The 13,444-nt window shown below is 33.0% G+C and overlaps 1 protein-coding gene across 2 annotated transcripts in view; it reads left to right on the top strand.

The window, feature by feature from the left end:
- SP2353 overlaps nucleotides 1–13,444 on the top strand; it is a 741,117-nt gene that overhangs the window by 623,973 nt on the left and 103,700 nt on the right. For both annotated transcript variants that reach the window (XM_065231894.1, XM_065231886.1), the window contains one exon: nucleotides 12,492–12,631. In XM_065231894.1, the coding sequence (XP_065087966.1) occupies nucleotides 12,492–12,631 (140 nt within the window). The remainder of the gene's footprint in view (nucleotides 1–12,491; nucleotides 12,632–13,444) is intronic.

Here is a 13,444-nt window from a genome sequence, read left to right as displayed (position 1 = left end):
CTTTAGTTCAAAAGCAATCGATAACTACTTTAAAAATGAACACCATAGTCAAATATAAAATTCTTTGCTTAACCGACAACCATTTTAAAGCATCTATCATCAAAGTTGAGGAAGTGAATTGATTACATCTCAAAATCATATTTTATTCTGCAAGCGCTGTAATCTCAATATTTCTATTGCATTGGCCTGAAATCAAATGTAAAGGGAAAAGTCTAAATGAGAAGAGATGATTGATTTGTATAGCTGTATTTTACTGGTCATAGTTAAATCGTTTTTAAATCGACATAGGATTCCATAGCTCTAGGCAATTTTCTTGATGACATTGTCAATGTGTGTGTTGAACTAAACGTTGTCACCAATAATCACTCCAAGATAATTAATTTCCCAAACGCGATCAATAGCCTCATCATCAATTACAACGGAGACGTTCTCACTAACTCAATTGCTTATACTTCAACCATCTGTTTAGACAACGCAAATCTTCATCCACGTGTAAAACGGCATCATATAAATCCTTAGCTGCAATGAATATCACAGTATCATCTGCAAAAAGATTAATGTCGCAAAATCGTAAAACACGTCGCAAGTCATTAATATACATGATACATAAAAGGGGCCCTAATACACTTCACTCCAAGGTTATCCCTCACGGGATTTGAAACAGAATCATTAAAAACAGTATGTTGAGTCCTGTCACTTAAATAGATTTTAAACCATTTATATGCAGTACATGTAACTCCAAAGCGCTTGAATAAGCTTAACAATAAGGGCATAAAAATTGTTTCAAAAGTGCGTTTTAGGTCTAAAAACCAGCAACAATCGTATCTTTACACTTCAAGTTATCTTTCCACGTCACTAACATCAATTTCAACGCGGTTTCACAAGAATGATCTTCTCGATTGTTCTGGTATTAACAAACTATTTCTATTTGAATACTCCAGCAGCTGGCCTTTCACAACAAGTTCTAAAATGTTCTCGAATATGTGCAACATGTTGATGAGACGAAACTCTTCCACTTTATTCGTTCCAGAATGTTAGTGAATAGAAACCTCTAAGGATTTCTTTCAAATGTGTGGCACATGTCCAGTCTGCAATGATTCATTAATAAGGTCCAGCAAAGATGCATACTCTAGCATTAACATTATCTATTCCAACGGCTTTTCCTTATGACAAGCAAATAACTCTAAGTTCAATATAAAAAAACCTCAATAAATCCTTAGCAAGAAAAAACATTAACCATTGATGTTATCAAAATATCACGCTGTATTATTTCTAAAGAAAGCTGAAGTAATACCCTAAAATTTGGTGAGAGTTTAAACTGGTAACTTGCTTCAAATAATTTTAAAGTTTTTAAATTTTTATTGACTTTCAAAATGTAACGAAATTTCATTTATTTATTTTTTGGATTCTACGCGCATAATTCTCAAGTAAATGCGAGTTTCAAAAATAATTATTTTGAATTTTCAACATTTTAGACCATTTTCAAATGTTGGTCGCAATGTCTAGCAACACAATATATTTTCCATGATTGTATATTAAATTACAAACAATTTATTCTCCGATATGGGGGCTGTCAGACTTGGCCGGTTTTTTTGTGTTGTTACAGATATGTTTTGATCAGATCAATGATTTAAATGTAATGTTTTTTTAACACTCCGAACACGATGCCTGCGGTAAAATGTGTAACGGCATTTGAAAAATCATTGTTTCGCAATTTATCGATGGATTTTAAATGTATTCAAACCGAACAAAATGTTATAGTTTGTAGTTTCAAATGACGTAAATAAATTTAATATTCGTCCATAAATGGCTGAGCTATGATTTTTCAAACTTTGCAAGATTACCGTTACACATTTTACCGGAGGCAGCGTGTTCGAAGTGTTAATAAACATAATCTACTTGTTGAATACGCCCTTCAAAAGCTATTCTAGAGAAGAAGAAAAATTAGCTGAATAATGCAACCAGTGATAGCAGCGAACATGTTTCATTCAAATCGGAAGGGATCGATTCAAAACTGACATATTTTTAGCATGGACTAGAAATGCTTAACACAAGATCATATTTAGAGTGTTCACTCGACTGTCGATAGAAACAAGCCACTCTTGATGTGTGTCATACGATCGTCTGTGTACTCTGCAACAACCATTGTGTGGTTCTCCTCATTGCTCTTCATCTGCAGTTTTTTTCAGTTGATGCGTCGTCGACTTTAAAAAGCAACCATTTAGTGATGAGTGTGTGAGTACTGACCATGTTTTGCGTCCACTGTTGAAATGAAAGCTCTCTGATCCCCGTTGGCGATACTGCCATACAATGAAACCACTGCAGTGCACTGGAAGTGGATCCCGTGCTGAAATTTTCAACGCATATGATCAAGTCTCAAGGATTACTGAGCTATTGAACTTTTTTTTTCTGTTTTGGTCTATGCTTGTCATAAATTTCCTCTATCTCAAAAAATAAGTTCAATATCTCAGAAATCATTGAGATTTGATCATATGCGTAAAATTGTATAACGCTATATACAGATCATGCTGATATGGATCAGAAAAATTGTTCAGAAGGACAAGACCTATCTTAAGAAAAAGCGTTCAGTTCAGAATTCACTCATCAAAAGGCGCTAGTGTGTAATTCTTTTTGAATTGTTTGCCCTAACTTAACATCTTGACAAGAAAGAAGGTTCCCGTCTTTAACAAAGTTGTTCAGATGGACAAGACCTATATTATGGTGAAGAGTTCAGCTCAAAATTAACTCACCAGGTTGCGCTAGTGCGACATTCATGTTGCATTGTTTACCCTAACAACATATGGAATACATAGAAAATTTCCGTCCTGGGTAAAGTTGTTCAGATGGACAAGACCTATCCTAAGGTAAAGAGTTTAGTTCAGAATTCACACAACAAGTGGCACTTGTGTGACATTCATGTTTCATTGTTTGTCCTAACTTAATTTAAGGACTAGATATAAGGCTTCCCTCATCGGTAAAGTTTTCAAATGAACAAGACTGATCCTAAGGTTAAGAGTTTGTCACATAATTCACTCATCAAGTAGCGCTAGTGTGACATTAGTTTTGAATTGTTTGCCCTAACTTAATTTATGGACTAAATATAATGTTTCCGTCTTTAAATTGATCATCTGATCAATTTTAGCTAAGACGGGAAGCTTGTATCTAGTCAAGATGTTATATTAGGACAAAATGGATGTCACACTAGCGCCACCTGGTGATTGAATTTTGGACTAAACTCTTTACATTAGGATCGGTCTTGTTCATCTGAATAACTTTACCCAAGACGGATGAATGTCACACTAATGCTGTCTGGAGAGTTAATTCTGAACTAATCTCTATTTTTTAAGATAGGTCTTTTCCATTTGAACAACTTTGCTGAAGACGGGAACCATCCATATGAGAAAGATCTAAAGATAGCGTTATGTAATGTGTATTTAAGAAGGCGCAACTTGATCATTGTCGTTTTAGTGCCATCATTGCAGAAGGAAGAAACATTCTATATGGTTTGGATCCCGTGATATAAACACCGATAACATCAAAATATGCCACTTCATGGGTCTATATTAACAATGATCCCTCCTCCCGAAAGATCAGGCCCTCAAAAAAAAAAGTCTAATAATTTTAACAGAAAGGCCACTTAATTTACTTTGGAAATCAAAAAGAATTTCAGATATTCTTTAATATTTCGTTTTTCAATTAAAAATTTCCAGTAAATATGTTTTTATATTTTTGGAGCAAATTTAATCTAATATTAAAAACTTCTGGTAGACGCACCTAGTCAAGAAAGAATTAGTAAAATCAAAAACATAAAAAAGGTTACTGCCTGACCAGTTCCACGGCAAATAGGATAAAAATATGGCTCGACCTTCTTCCCTTCTTCGATGTGCATGAAACTATGCATAAATGAAGAGTTTTTGGAGAGTGTCGATTTATTTCCTTTTGATTCCATTAAAATTGCTTATCTTTTGACATGTACGCGTACTCGGAGTGCTTGAAACTGCTGAAGTCTGCAAGCAGTAGACGAAGTACGCGTATCTGTTAAAAGATAAGCAATTATAACGGAATTATAAGGAAATAAATTAACACACTCCAAAAGCTCTACAAAAAGGGATACCGTTAAGAAATTCGACATCATTAATAAATTGTTTGCAAAATTGTTTGTTTGCTTTTACATTTTTGCAAAAATTCGGTATATTTTGTGTTTTTTTATTCAAAATGGCGTCCTTGAAATTTTTCAATAAACTGTAGCACTCAACCGTCACATCTGATCGAAATGACGTCAGAGACAAAGTTTTTTTTAATAAGCAATGTTATTCTGTGAAAAACAATCACGATTTTATTTTATTTTTAATTTTGGATAAAAATTAAAAAAAAGTTTTAAAACTAAAATACTTCAATCAACGGCGCCGGTGGTGTAGTGGTAAGCGTGATTACCTCTCACCTCAGCAGGCCTGGGTTCAATCCCTGTCGGCGCCGAAGGGATGTTCTGAGGCATAACATCTCTGATCACGCCTTCCTTCGGATGGGAAGTAAAGCCGTTGGTCTCCGGTTCATGAGTTGATGGGTCCAGGTATGGGAGCTGCCTTCCTGGCACGTCGGTAGCATTGGTGCTCATCACGGAAAACAAGATCGACGGAAAAAACAAAACCAAAGGAAAAAAAAAAATACTTCAATAATTATAGCTCCATAATTATAATTAATTTTCTGAATAATGGTCATGAAAAAAGAAAACTTACTGACTATTAAGAACCATGGAAACATGTAAATTGACAAAAATCGTTCAACATTAACTTTTGGTCATATTTTAAACTTCTTGTTAACTAGTTCTTTTTTGTAGTTTTTACACAGATAATGATTAACAATGTCTCAAATATTGCTTCCTTTGTAAAAATTACATAAAAAAGCGTGCCAGCAAAAAAAAAATCAAATATTTGACCAAAAGCTCTTGTTCAGCAATTTTTGTCCGTTTTTAAGTGGTTTTAAATATTCTAGAAGTTTGATTATTATGAGATTTAAAATAACAAATTGAAAGATTCAATATACACTTTTCGAGATATTTGAGTCGTTAACACTGACTCTAAATACAAAAAAAAATATAATTATGTTCCTTAAAAGACATTATTTTTTAATCCAACTTTGTCTCATATGTCTATTCGATCAGAAGTGACATTTCCGTGCTACAATTTATTGAAAATTACAAAGACGCCATTAAGAAAAAAATACAACATCCAAAATGGCCGAACTTTTTCTAAAAATGTGAATAATTGCTCATAACAGACTATTATGCAAAATTTTATGCAAATCAGAGAAGGTCGATCTTCTGCAATTCGTCATTTGGCGTCATTCATTAAACGTCTCATAATAGCTAAACTAGCCTCCAATTAGCAAAATGGCCTTAAAACACTGAAATGACCTAGAATAGCTTTAAGATTGCCAACATGGTCTTCAAATAACTAAAACTGCCACATAACTCTTAAAATAATCTTTACTCTTTGCAATGTATCAATAAACCGTTAGAATGGTCCTATAAACGACAAAAATGGCTAAAAAAAAAGGCAAAACACCATTTAAATCGCCAAATTTGACTGAAAACGCCAGATTAGTCTTAAAATTAATGATAGAATAGCCCTGCAAACGAAAAAAAAAATACAAACCTTAAAAACGCCCAACATAACCCATTAATTAAAAAAAAACATTGGCATTCTAAAATGATTTTGAACGCTCAAATAACTATAAATAAATATTAAGATTCAATCAATTTGGATAAAAATTCGCCTAAATTTTTACAATTTTTTTGTTATTTGGATTTCAAGCCTACTAGAAAAAAAGATAAGTCCAATAGATTGTTATTGTAGTTCAATTTGGATAATACAAACATAATTGTAAAATCAGATAAATTTTGCAAGAAATTTTAAAAATATATCCAGGTTGTCTGAACTTTTGCGACCCACCCAGCCATACGACCCATAGATTAAGAAACGCTGGTCTAGAATGAATGGCTTTTGCTAGAAGCTTTTTTAGAATCTTCTTTAGAACCATCTTTAGAATCTTCTTTAGAATTTTTTTTAGAATCTTCATTAGAATCTTCGTTAGAATCTGCTTTAGAACCTTCTTAAGAATCTTCTTTGGAATCTTCTGCTAGAATCTTCTTTAGAATCTTCTTTAGAATCTTCTTTAGAATCTTCTTCAGAATCTTCTTTAGAATCTTCTTTAGAATCTTCTTTATAATCATCTGCTGCCCCGTAACGTGGGTAGATCACCTTTTCGTGGTACGTTACGGGATGTAAGATCTACCACCGATTCCTAGTCCTGACTACTTCAAACTAAGGAACCAGGATTTTTCAGTAATCCAAGGAACACATATTAGTCCTTGTTACTTTTTATGCCTTGTTGATAGTGACAAGACTCGGCTTTGTCTACCGAGGATGATCTTGAAACAAGGAAAAAATGAGTTAGTTGTCTTCATCTATGTGATTCCTAATCTTCTAATCGTTGTTCCCTAGTTTGAAGTGGTTAAGACTAGGGTTCTGATGCATGGTCATTATCGGTGTCATACCTTAATTTAGTTGCTAAGGAATCCAATTTTGACTGACAAAGGGGCGCGCCTTTGGAGGGTGTTTCAACACTCCGAAGGGTATAAAAAGCGGGACCTTTCAATTAGAGTCGGATCCTTGCGATAAATGCAAGAGTGGCAACTAAAAAAATCGAATACTTCATCATTTCTCAATAGTGATGGAGTACTACGACATGCACTAAACTAAGGACACGGGATATACTACAATAGATCAATTTACTGGTCGCAGTAGTGTTAGGTCCCGAACAAAGGAAAAAAAAAAATAATCATCTGCTAGAATCTTCTTTAGAATCTTCCTTAGAATCTTCTTAAGAATCTTCTTAATAATCTTATTTAGACTATTCTTTAGAATTTTCCTTAGCATCTTCTTTACAATCTTCTTTAGAATATTCGTTTGAATCTTCTTTAGAATCTTATTTAGAATCAACTTTAGAATCTTCATTAGAACCATCTTTAGAATCTTGTTTAGAATTTTCTTTAGAATCTTCATTAGAATCATCTTTAGAATCTTCCTTAAAATCTTCTTTAAAATCCTCTGCTAGAATTTTCTTTAGAATCTTCTACAGAACCATCTTTAGAATCTTCTTTAGAATAGTCTTTAGAATCTTCTTTAGAATCCTCTGCTAGAACCTTCTTTAGAATCTTCTTTAGAATCTACTTTAGAATCCTCTGCTGGAATCTTCTTTAGAATCTTCTTTATAATCCTCTGCTAGAATCTTCTTTAGAATCTTCTTCGGAATCTTCTTTTGAATCTTCTCTAGAATCTTCTCTTGAATCTTCTTTAGAACCTTCTTTAGAATATTCATTAGAATCCTCTCCTAGAATCTTTTTAAGAATCTTCTGTATAACCTTCTCTAGAATTTTCTTCAGAATTTTCTTTAGAATTTTCTTTAGAATCTTTTTTAGAATCTTCTTTAGAATATTCATCAGAATTTTCTTTAGAACCTTCTCTTTAACCTTCTTTAGAACCTTTTTTAGAATCTTCTTTAGAATCTTCTTTAGAATCTTCTCTAGAATCATTTTTAGAATCTTCTTTATAATCCTCTGCTAGAATCTTCTTTAGAATCTTCTTCGGAATCTTCTTTTGAATCTTCTCTAGAATCTTCTCTAGAATCTTCTTTAGAACCTTCTTTAGAATCTTCTTTAGAATCCTCTCCTAGAAGCTTTTTGAGAATCTTCTGTATAACATTCTTTATAATGTTCTTTAGAATTTTCTTTAGAATCTTCTTTAGAATCTTCTTTAGAATCCTCTCCTAGAATCTTTTTAAGAATCTTCTGTATAACCTTCTCTAGAATTTTCTTCAGAATTTTCTTTAGAATCTTCTTTAGAATCTTTTTTAGAATCTTCTTTAGAATATTCATTAGAATTTTCTTTAGAACCTTCTCTTGAACCTTCTTTAGAACCTTTTTTGGAATCTTCTTTAGAATCTTCTTTAGAATCTTCTTTAGAATCTTCTTTAGAATCTTCTTGAGAATCTTCTTAAGAATCTTTTTTAGAATCTTCTCTAGAATCTTCTTTAGAATCTTCTTTACAATCTTCTCTAAAATCTTTTTTAGAATCTTCTTTAGAATCTTCTTTAGAATCTTCTTTAGAATCTTCTTTAGAATCTTCTCTAGAATCTTCTTTAGAATCTTCTTTAGAATCTTCTTTAGAATCTTCTTTAGAATCTTCTGTAGAATCTTCTGTAGAATCTTCTTTAGAATTTTCTTTAGGATCTTCTTTAGAACCATCTTTAGAATCTTGTTTAGAACCTTCTTTAGAATCTTCTTTAAAATCTTCTTTAGAATCTTCTTTAGAACCTTCTTAAGAATCTTATTTAGAATCTTCTTTAGAACCTTCTTTAGAATGTTCTTCAGAATTTTCTTTAGAATCTTCTTTAGAATCTTTATTAGAATCTTCTTAAGAATATTCATTAGAATCTTCTTTAGAATCTTCTTTAGAACCTTCTTTAGAAGCTTCTTTATAATCTTCTGCTAGAATCTTTTTAATAATCTTCTGTATAACCTTCTTTAGAATGTTCTTTAAAATTTTCTTAAGAATCTTCTTTAGAATCTTCTTTAGAATCTTCTTTAGAATCTTCTTCAGAATCTTCTTTAGAATATTGTTTAGAATGTTCTTTAAAATTTTCTTTAAAATCTTCTTTAGAATCTTCTTTAGAATCTTCTTTAGAATCTTCTTTAGAATCTTTTTTAGAATGTTCTTGAGAATCTTCTTTAGAATCTTCATTAGAATCTTCTTTAGAATTTTCTTTACAATCTTTTTTAGGATCTTCTTAGAATTTTTCTTTAGAATCCTCTGCTAGAACCTGCTTTAGAATATTCTTTAGAACCTTTTTAGAATCTTCTTTAGAATCTTCTATATAACCTTCTTTAGAATGTTCTTCAGAATTTTCTTTAGAATCTTCTTTAGAATCTTTTTTAGAATCTTCTTTAGAATATTCATTAGAATCTTCTTTAGAACCTTCTTTAGAATCTTCTTTAGAATCCTCTGCTAGAATCTTCTCTAGAATATTCTTAAGAATCTTCTTTAGAATCTTCTTTAGAATCTTCTTTAGAATCTTCTTTAGAATTTTCTTTAGAATCTTCTTTAGAATCTTCTTTAGAATCTTCTTTAGAATCGTCTTTAGAATCTTCTTTAGAATCTTCTTTAGAACCTTTTTTAGAATCTTCTTTAGAATCTTCTTTAGAATCTTCTTTAGAATCTTCTTTAGAATATTCTTAAGAATCTTCTTTAGAATCTTCTTTAGAATCTTCTTTAGAATCTTCTTTAGAATCTTCTTTAGAATCTTCTTTAGAATCTTCTTTAGAATCTTCTTTAGAATCTTCTTTAGAATCTTCTTTAGAATCTTCTTTAGAATCTTCTTTAGAATCTTCTTTAGAATCTTCTTTAGAATCTTCTTTAGAATCTTCTTTAGAATCTTCTTTAGAATCGTCTTTAGAATCTTCTTTAGAATCTTCTTTAGAATCTTATTTAGAACCTTCTTTAGAATCTTTTTAAGAATCTTCTTTAGAATCTTCTTTAGAATCTTTTTTAGAATCTTCTTTAGAATATTCATTAGAATCTTCTTTAGAACCTTCTTTAGAATCTTCTTTAGAATCTTCTTTAGAATCTTCTCTAGAATATTCTTAAGAATCTTCTTTAGAATCTTCTTTAGAATCTTCTTTAGAATCTTCTTTAGAATCTTCTTTAGAATCTTCTTTAGAATCTTCTTTAGAATCTTCTTTAGAATCGTCTTTAGAATCTTCTTTAGAATCTTCTTTAGAACCTTTTTTAGAATCTTCTTTAGAATCTTCTTTAGAATCTTCTCTAGAATATTCTTAAGAATCTTCTTTAGAATCTTCTTTAGAATCTTCTTTAGAATCTTCTTTAGAATCTTCTTTAGAATCTTCTTTAGAATCTTCTTTAGAATCTTCTTTAGAATCTTCTTTAGAATCTTCTTTAGAATCGTCTTTGGAATCTTTTTTAGAATCTTCTTTAGAATCTTATTTAGAACCTTCTTTAGAATCTTTTTAAGAATCTTCTTTAGAATCTTCTTTAGAATCTTCTTTATAATCTTCTTTAGAATCTTCTCTAGAATCTTCTTTAGAATCTTCTTCAGAATCTTCTCTAGAATCTTCTTTAGAATCTTCTTCAGAATCTTCTCTAGTATCTTCTTTAGAATTTTCTTTAGGATCTTGTTTAGAACCTTCTTTAGAATCTTCTTTAGAATCTTCTTTAGAATCTTCTTTAGAACCTTCTTAAGAATCTTCTTTAGAATCTTCTTAAGAATCTTCTTTAGAACCTTCTTTAGAATGTTCTTCAGAATTTTCTCTAGAATCTTCTTTAGAATCTTCTTTATAACCCTCTGCTAGAATCTTCTTTAGAATCTTCTTTAGAATCTTCTTTAGAACCCTCTTTTGAATCTTCTTTAGAACCTTTTTTAGAATCTTATTTAGAATCTTCTTTAGAATCTTCTTTAGAATCTTCTTTAGAATATTATTAAGAATCTTCTTTAGAATCTTCTTTAGAACCTTCTTAAGAATCTTCTTTGGAATCCTCTCCTAGAATCTTCTTTGGAAAATACTTTAGAATCTTCTTTAGAATCTTCTCTATAATCCTCTGCTAGAATCTTCTTTAGAATCTTCTTTAGAACCTTCTTTAGAATCTTCTTTGAAATCTTCTTTAGAACCTTCTATGGAATCTTCTTTTCGAATCTTAGGGCCCATGCATTAATTATGTCAGGCTAAATCGAGCAAAAAATTACCCCCTCCACCCATATCGTGAAGTTTTTCCTATACCTAATGCATTGCTTGTCACAAAATCTTAGACCCCCCTCCCCCCCCTAGAGCGTGACATAATATATGCATCAACCCTTATCGTAGAATCTTTTAGAAGTTTATCCGTCGTTTCGATCCTCTGACTAAAAAATAGGGTGGACTAGTCAGTAAAGGCACAGTATTGTCAATGCATTTTCTCTACTTCCTTGGGCATAGAGTACACAGCTAAAAAAAGTAGTGTAAATTTCCGTTACTATGATGCACATAAATGGAGCGTCATATATCATACACAGTGTTCACTCGGCTGTCGACAAAAGCAGGCCACTCTCGATGTGTGCTACGCGATCGTCTGTTTACTCGGCAGCAACCATTGTGTGGTCCTCCTCATTGTTCTTCATCAGCAGTTCTTTCGGTCGATGCGTCGTCGACTTTGGAAAGCAACCGTTTCGTGATGATTGTGTGAGTGCTGACCACGTTTTGCGTCCATTGCTGCAATGGACGCGCTCTGACCCTCGTTGGCGTACAACAATTTGCCATACAATGAAACTACTGGAAGCGGCTCCAGTTCTGATGGAGGAGGCTTTTTGGATAGCGGAAGATAAAGTGTTTATTGTGTTGTACCTTTTGACTATAGCTTTAAGATGTATTGTATAGTGACCATGAATCCTCGGCTCTGTTAAGTTAATTCGGTTGAGCCTTATCAAATAAATTAATATACAAAAAAAAAATATATCATACAAATTTAGATTAAAGATCGTGTAAATTTATAGGGCATATCCCATATATTGTATGCAACTGTCCACTTTTGTTTGCAACATTCCTTGCAAGTTGCTAATTTACGTGAAAAGGAAGTTTACATGTATGAATGTTTGCATGCATGGATGTTTACATCGCCAGTAAAATTCAGAATTTTTTGGTGTGTATAATTGTGCTTGCCATACAATATACAAATTCCGGCATTGGTTGGCATAGAAAGCTCTCAATTAATAACTGTGGATCTGGAACAGCACGCTACAGAATAGTAAAAAAAAGCCTAGAAAAAGAAGAATTCTATCGTATTGATTCCCACCAGTGTAAATGCATTTTTCTTAAACGATATCATTTGACAATTATATTTTAAATTGGATTTAAATGTTGTATTAAGTTGGATGGATATGATGATCGATTTTATTATCAATCAGCATTCATTCATCATTTCAATCTACTTCCAACAAGGCATAGTGATGACCATTAAAGCGTTGCTTAATGAATCTGATTAGCTTGCTGATCTTCAATTATCACCATCGCCACACAAGCTTATAGTACCCACCACAAACGGTCGATGAATAATGTATATTTCCTCAAACTCATCAATATGCAGTCAAACATTCTAATAACACCATATCTCTCTATTTTCTCTTTTGCATGCATCGCCCACCCGTCACCAAATACGCCGTGTTTTCCAATTCTCCACCTCGCTAATGAATGACCTACGTGCAAACATATTTGTGCCATCCTACCATCACATCCTCCGGGGGCGATAATCTGACCTCGGTCTCGGAAATTGACCCGGATCGATCGAAATCATGGTCAAAACCGGAAACAATCGAAACGAAACAATGCCACCTCGTCGTCGGATTCCGTCCAATCGAACGCAACATCAAACAAAAACCCGAACCAGATTATAATCAAGCCTCTGTTGGAGGATGGACTGCTGCTATACAGTGGCCACCATGAGTACGGAGACTACATTTCGCTGTGCCTCAACATGGGCTACGTGGAGTTTACCTTCGATCTTGGCAGCGGTCCAGCGACGGTGAGGTACGTATCTCTATATCTCTCTTCGTGATTATGTGAGGCATCGTCCATGTTTTAATTTAGGAGCTTTGGAGGTAATTTTTATTATCCCCGATTTCGGGGATAACAAGGATCCTACGATCCGGTGCCGGTGCAGAGTGGACGTTGAATAATCGAAAGTAGGAAGCTTATTCATAATGATGTTCAAACAAAAACGCTCTCTCCCTTGCTATCACCATGACCGGGCTGCTGGTGGTATAATTAAAGTCATGTGAAACGATAACGAACGAGGGTAGATTAGTGGAGGGAGATCAGGAGATGGGTGAATAATTAGGATACATTTTCATTGATTGTGTGTTTGCATAGGTTCATTCGTTGTGTGTCGGTGCGATGTGATCTCGGTGAGGATTTCATTGAAATTATTCTGTCCCGAAAAATGAACCAATTGGGCTCAACGGTATCATCACTGGAGCAAAAAACAACGCAATCATCTGTTCTATACGGGAGAGGGCATGATATGGATCAACAGGATGGCTGATGTAATCTGATTTCAAACTATGAAATTAAATTTTTAATATCTGCCGGCAACTTTAATTAAATTTTTGTTCGCGAAAGCAGAACTCCGATATTATGGCTGGTCTCAAGCTGGCAACATGTGCGAGAAGTTTTTCGCTCCACCATCAACAGTTGGATGCAGTTTTTCCCAAACCGGCCAACTTTATCTCGAGAAGATGAGTTGAGGATTACCGTCATTGTTGCTATTATTCGATTTGGGTGGAACATTGCTGCTAGGATAGTGGGAGGTTGGCACTTTGCTGAAGGTTGATTGAAGTGGTA

Source organism: Ochlerotatus camptorhynchus, unplaced genomic scaffold (assembly GCF_037179485.1).
Source record: "Ochlerotatus camptorhynchus isolate MF236.1 unplaced genomic scaffold, CSIRO-AGI_Acam_v1.1 ptg000035l, whole genome shotgun sequence".
In the NCBI taxonomy this organism is placed as follows: domain Eukaryota; kingdom Metazoa; phylum Arthropoda; class Insecta; order Diptera; family Culicidae; genus Ochlerotatus; species Ochlerotatus camptorhynchus.
Note: the sequence above shows the minus strand (reverse complement) of the source record. Positions and strands in the feature narration are given on the sequence as shown.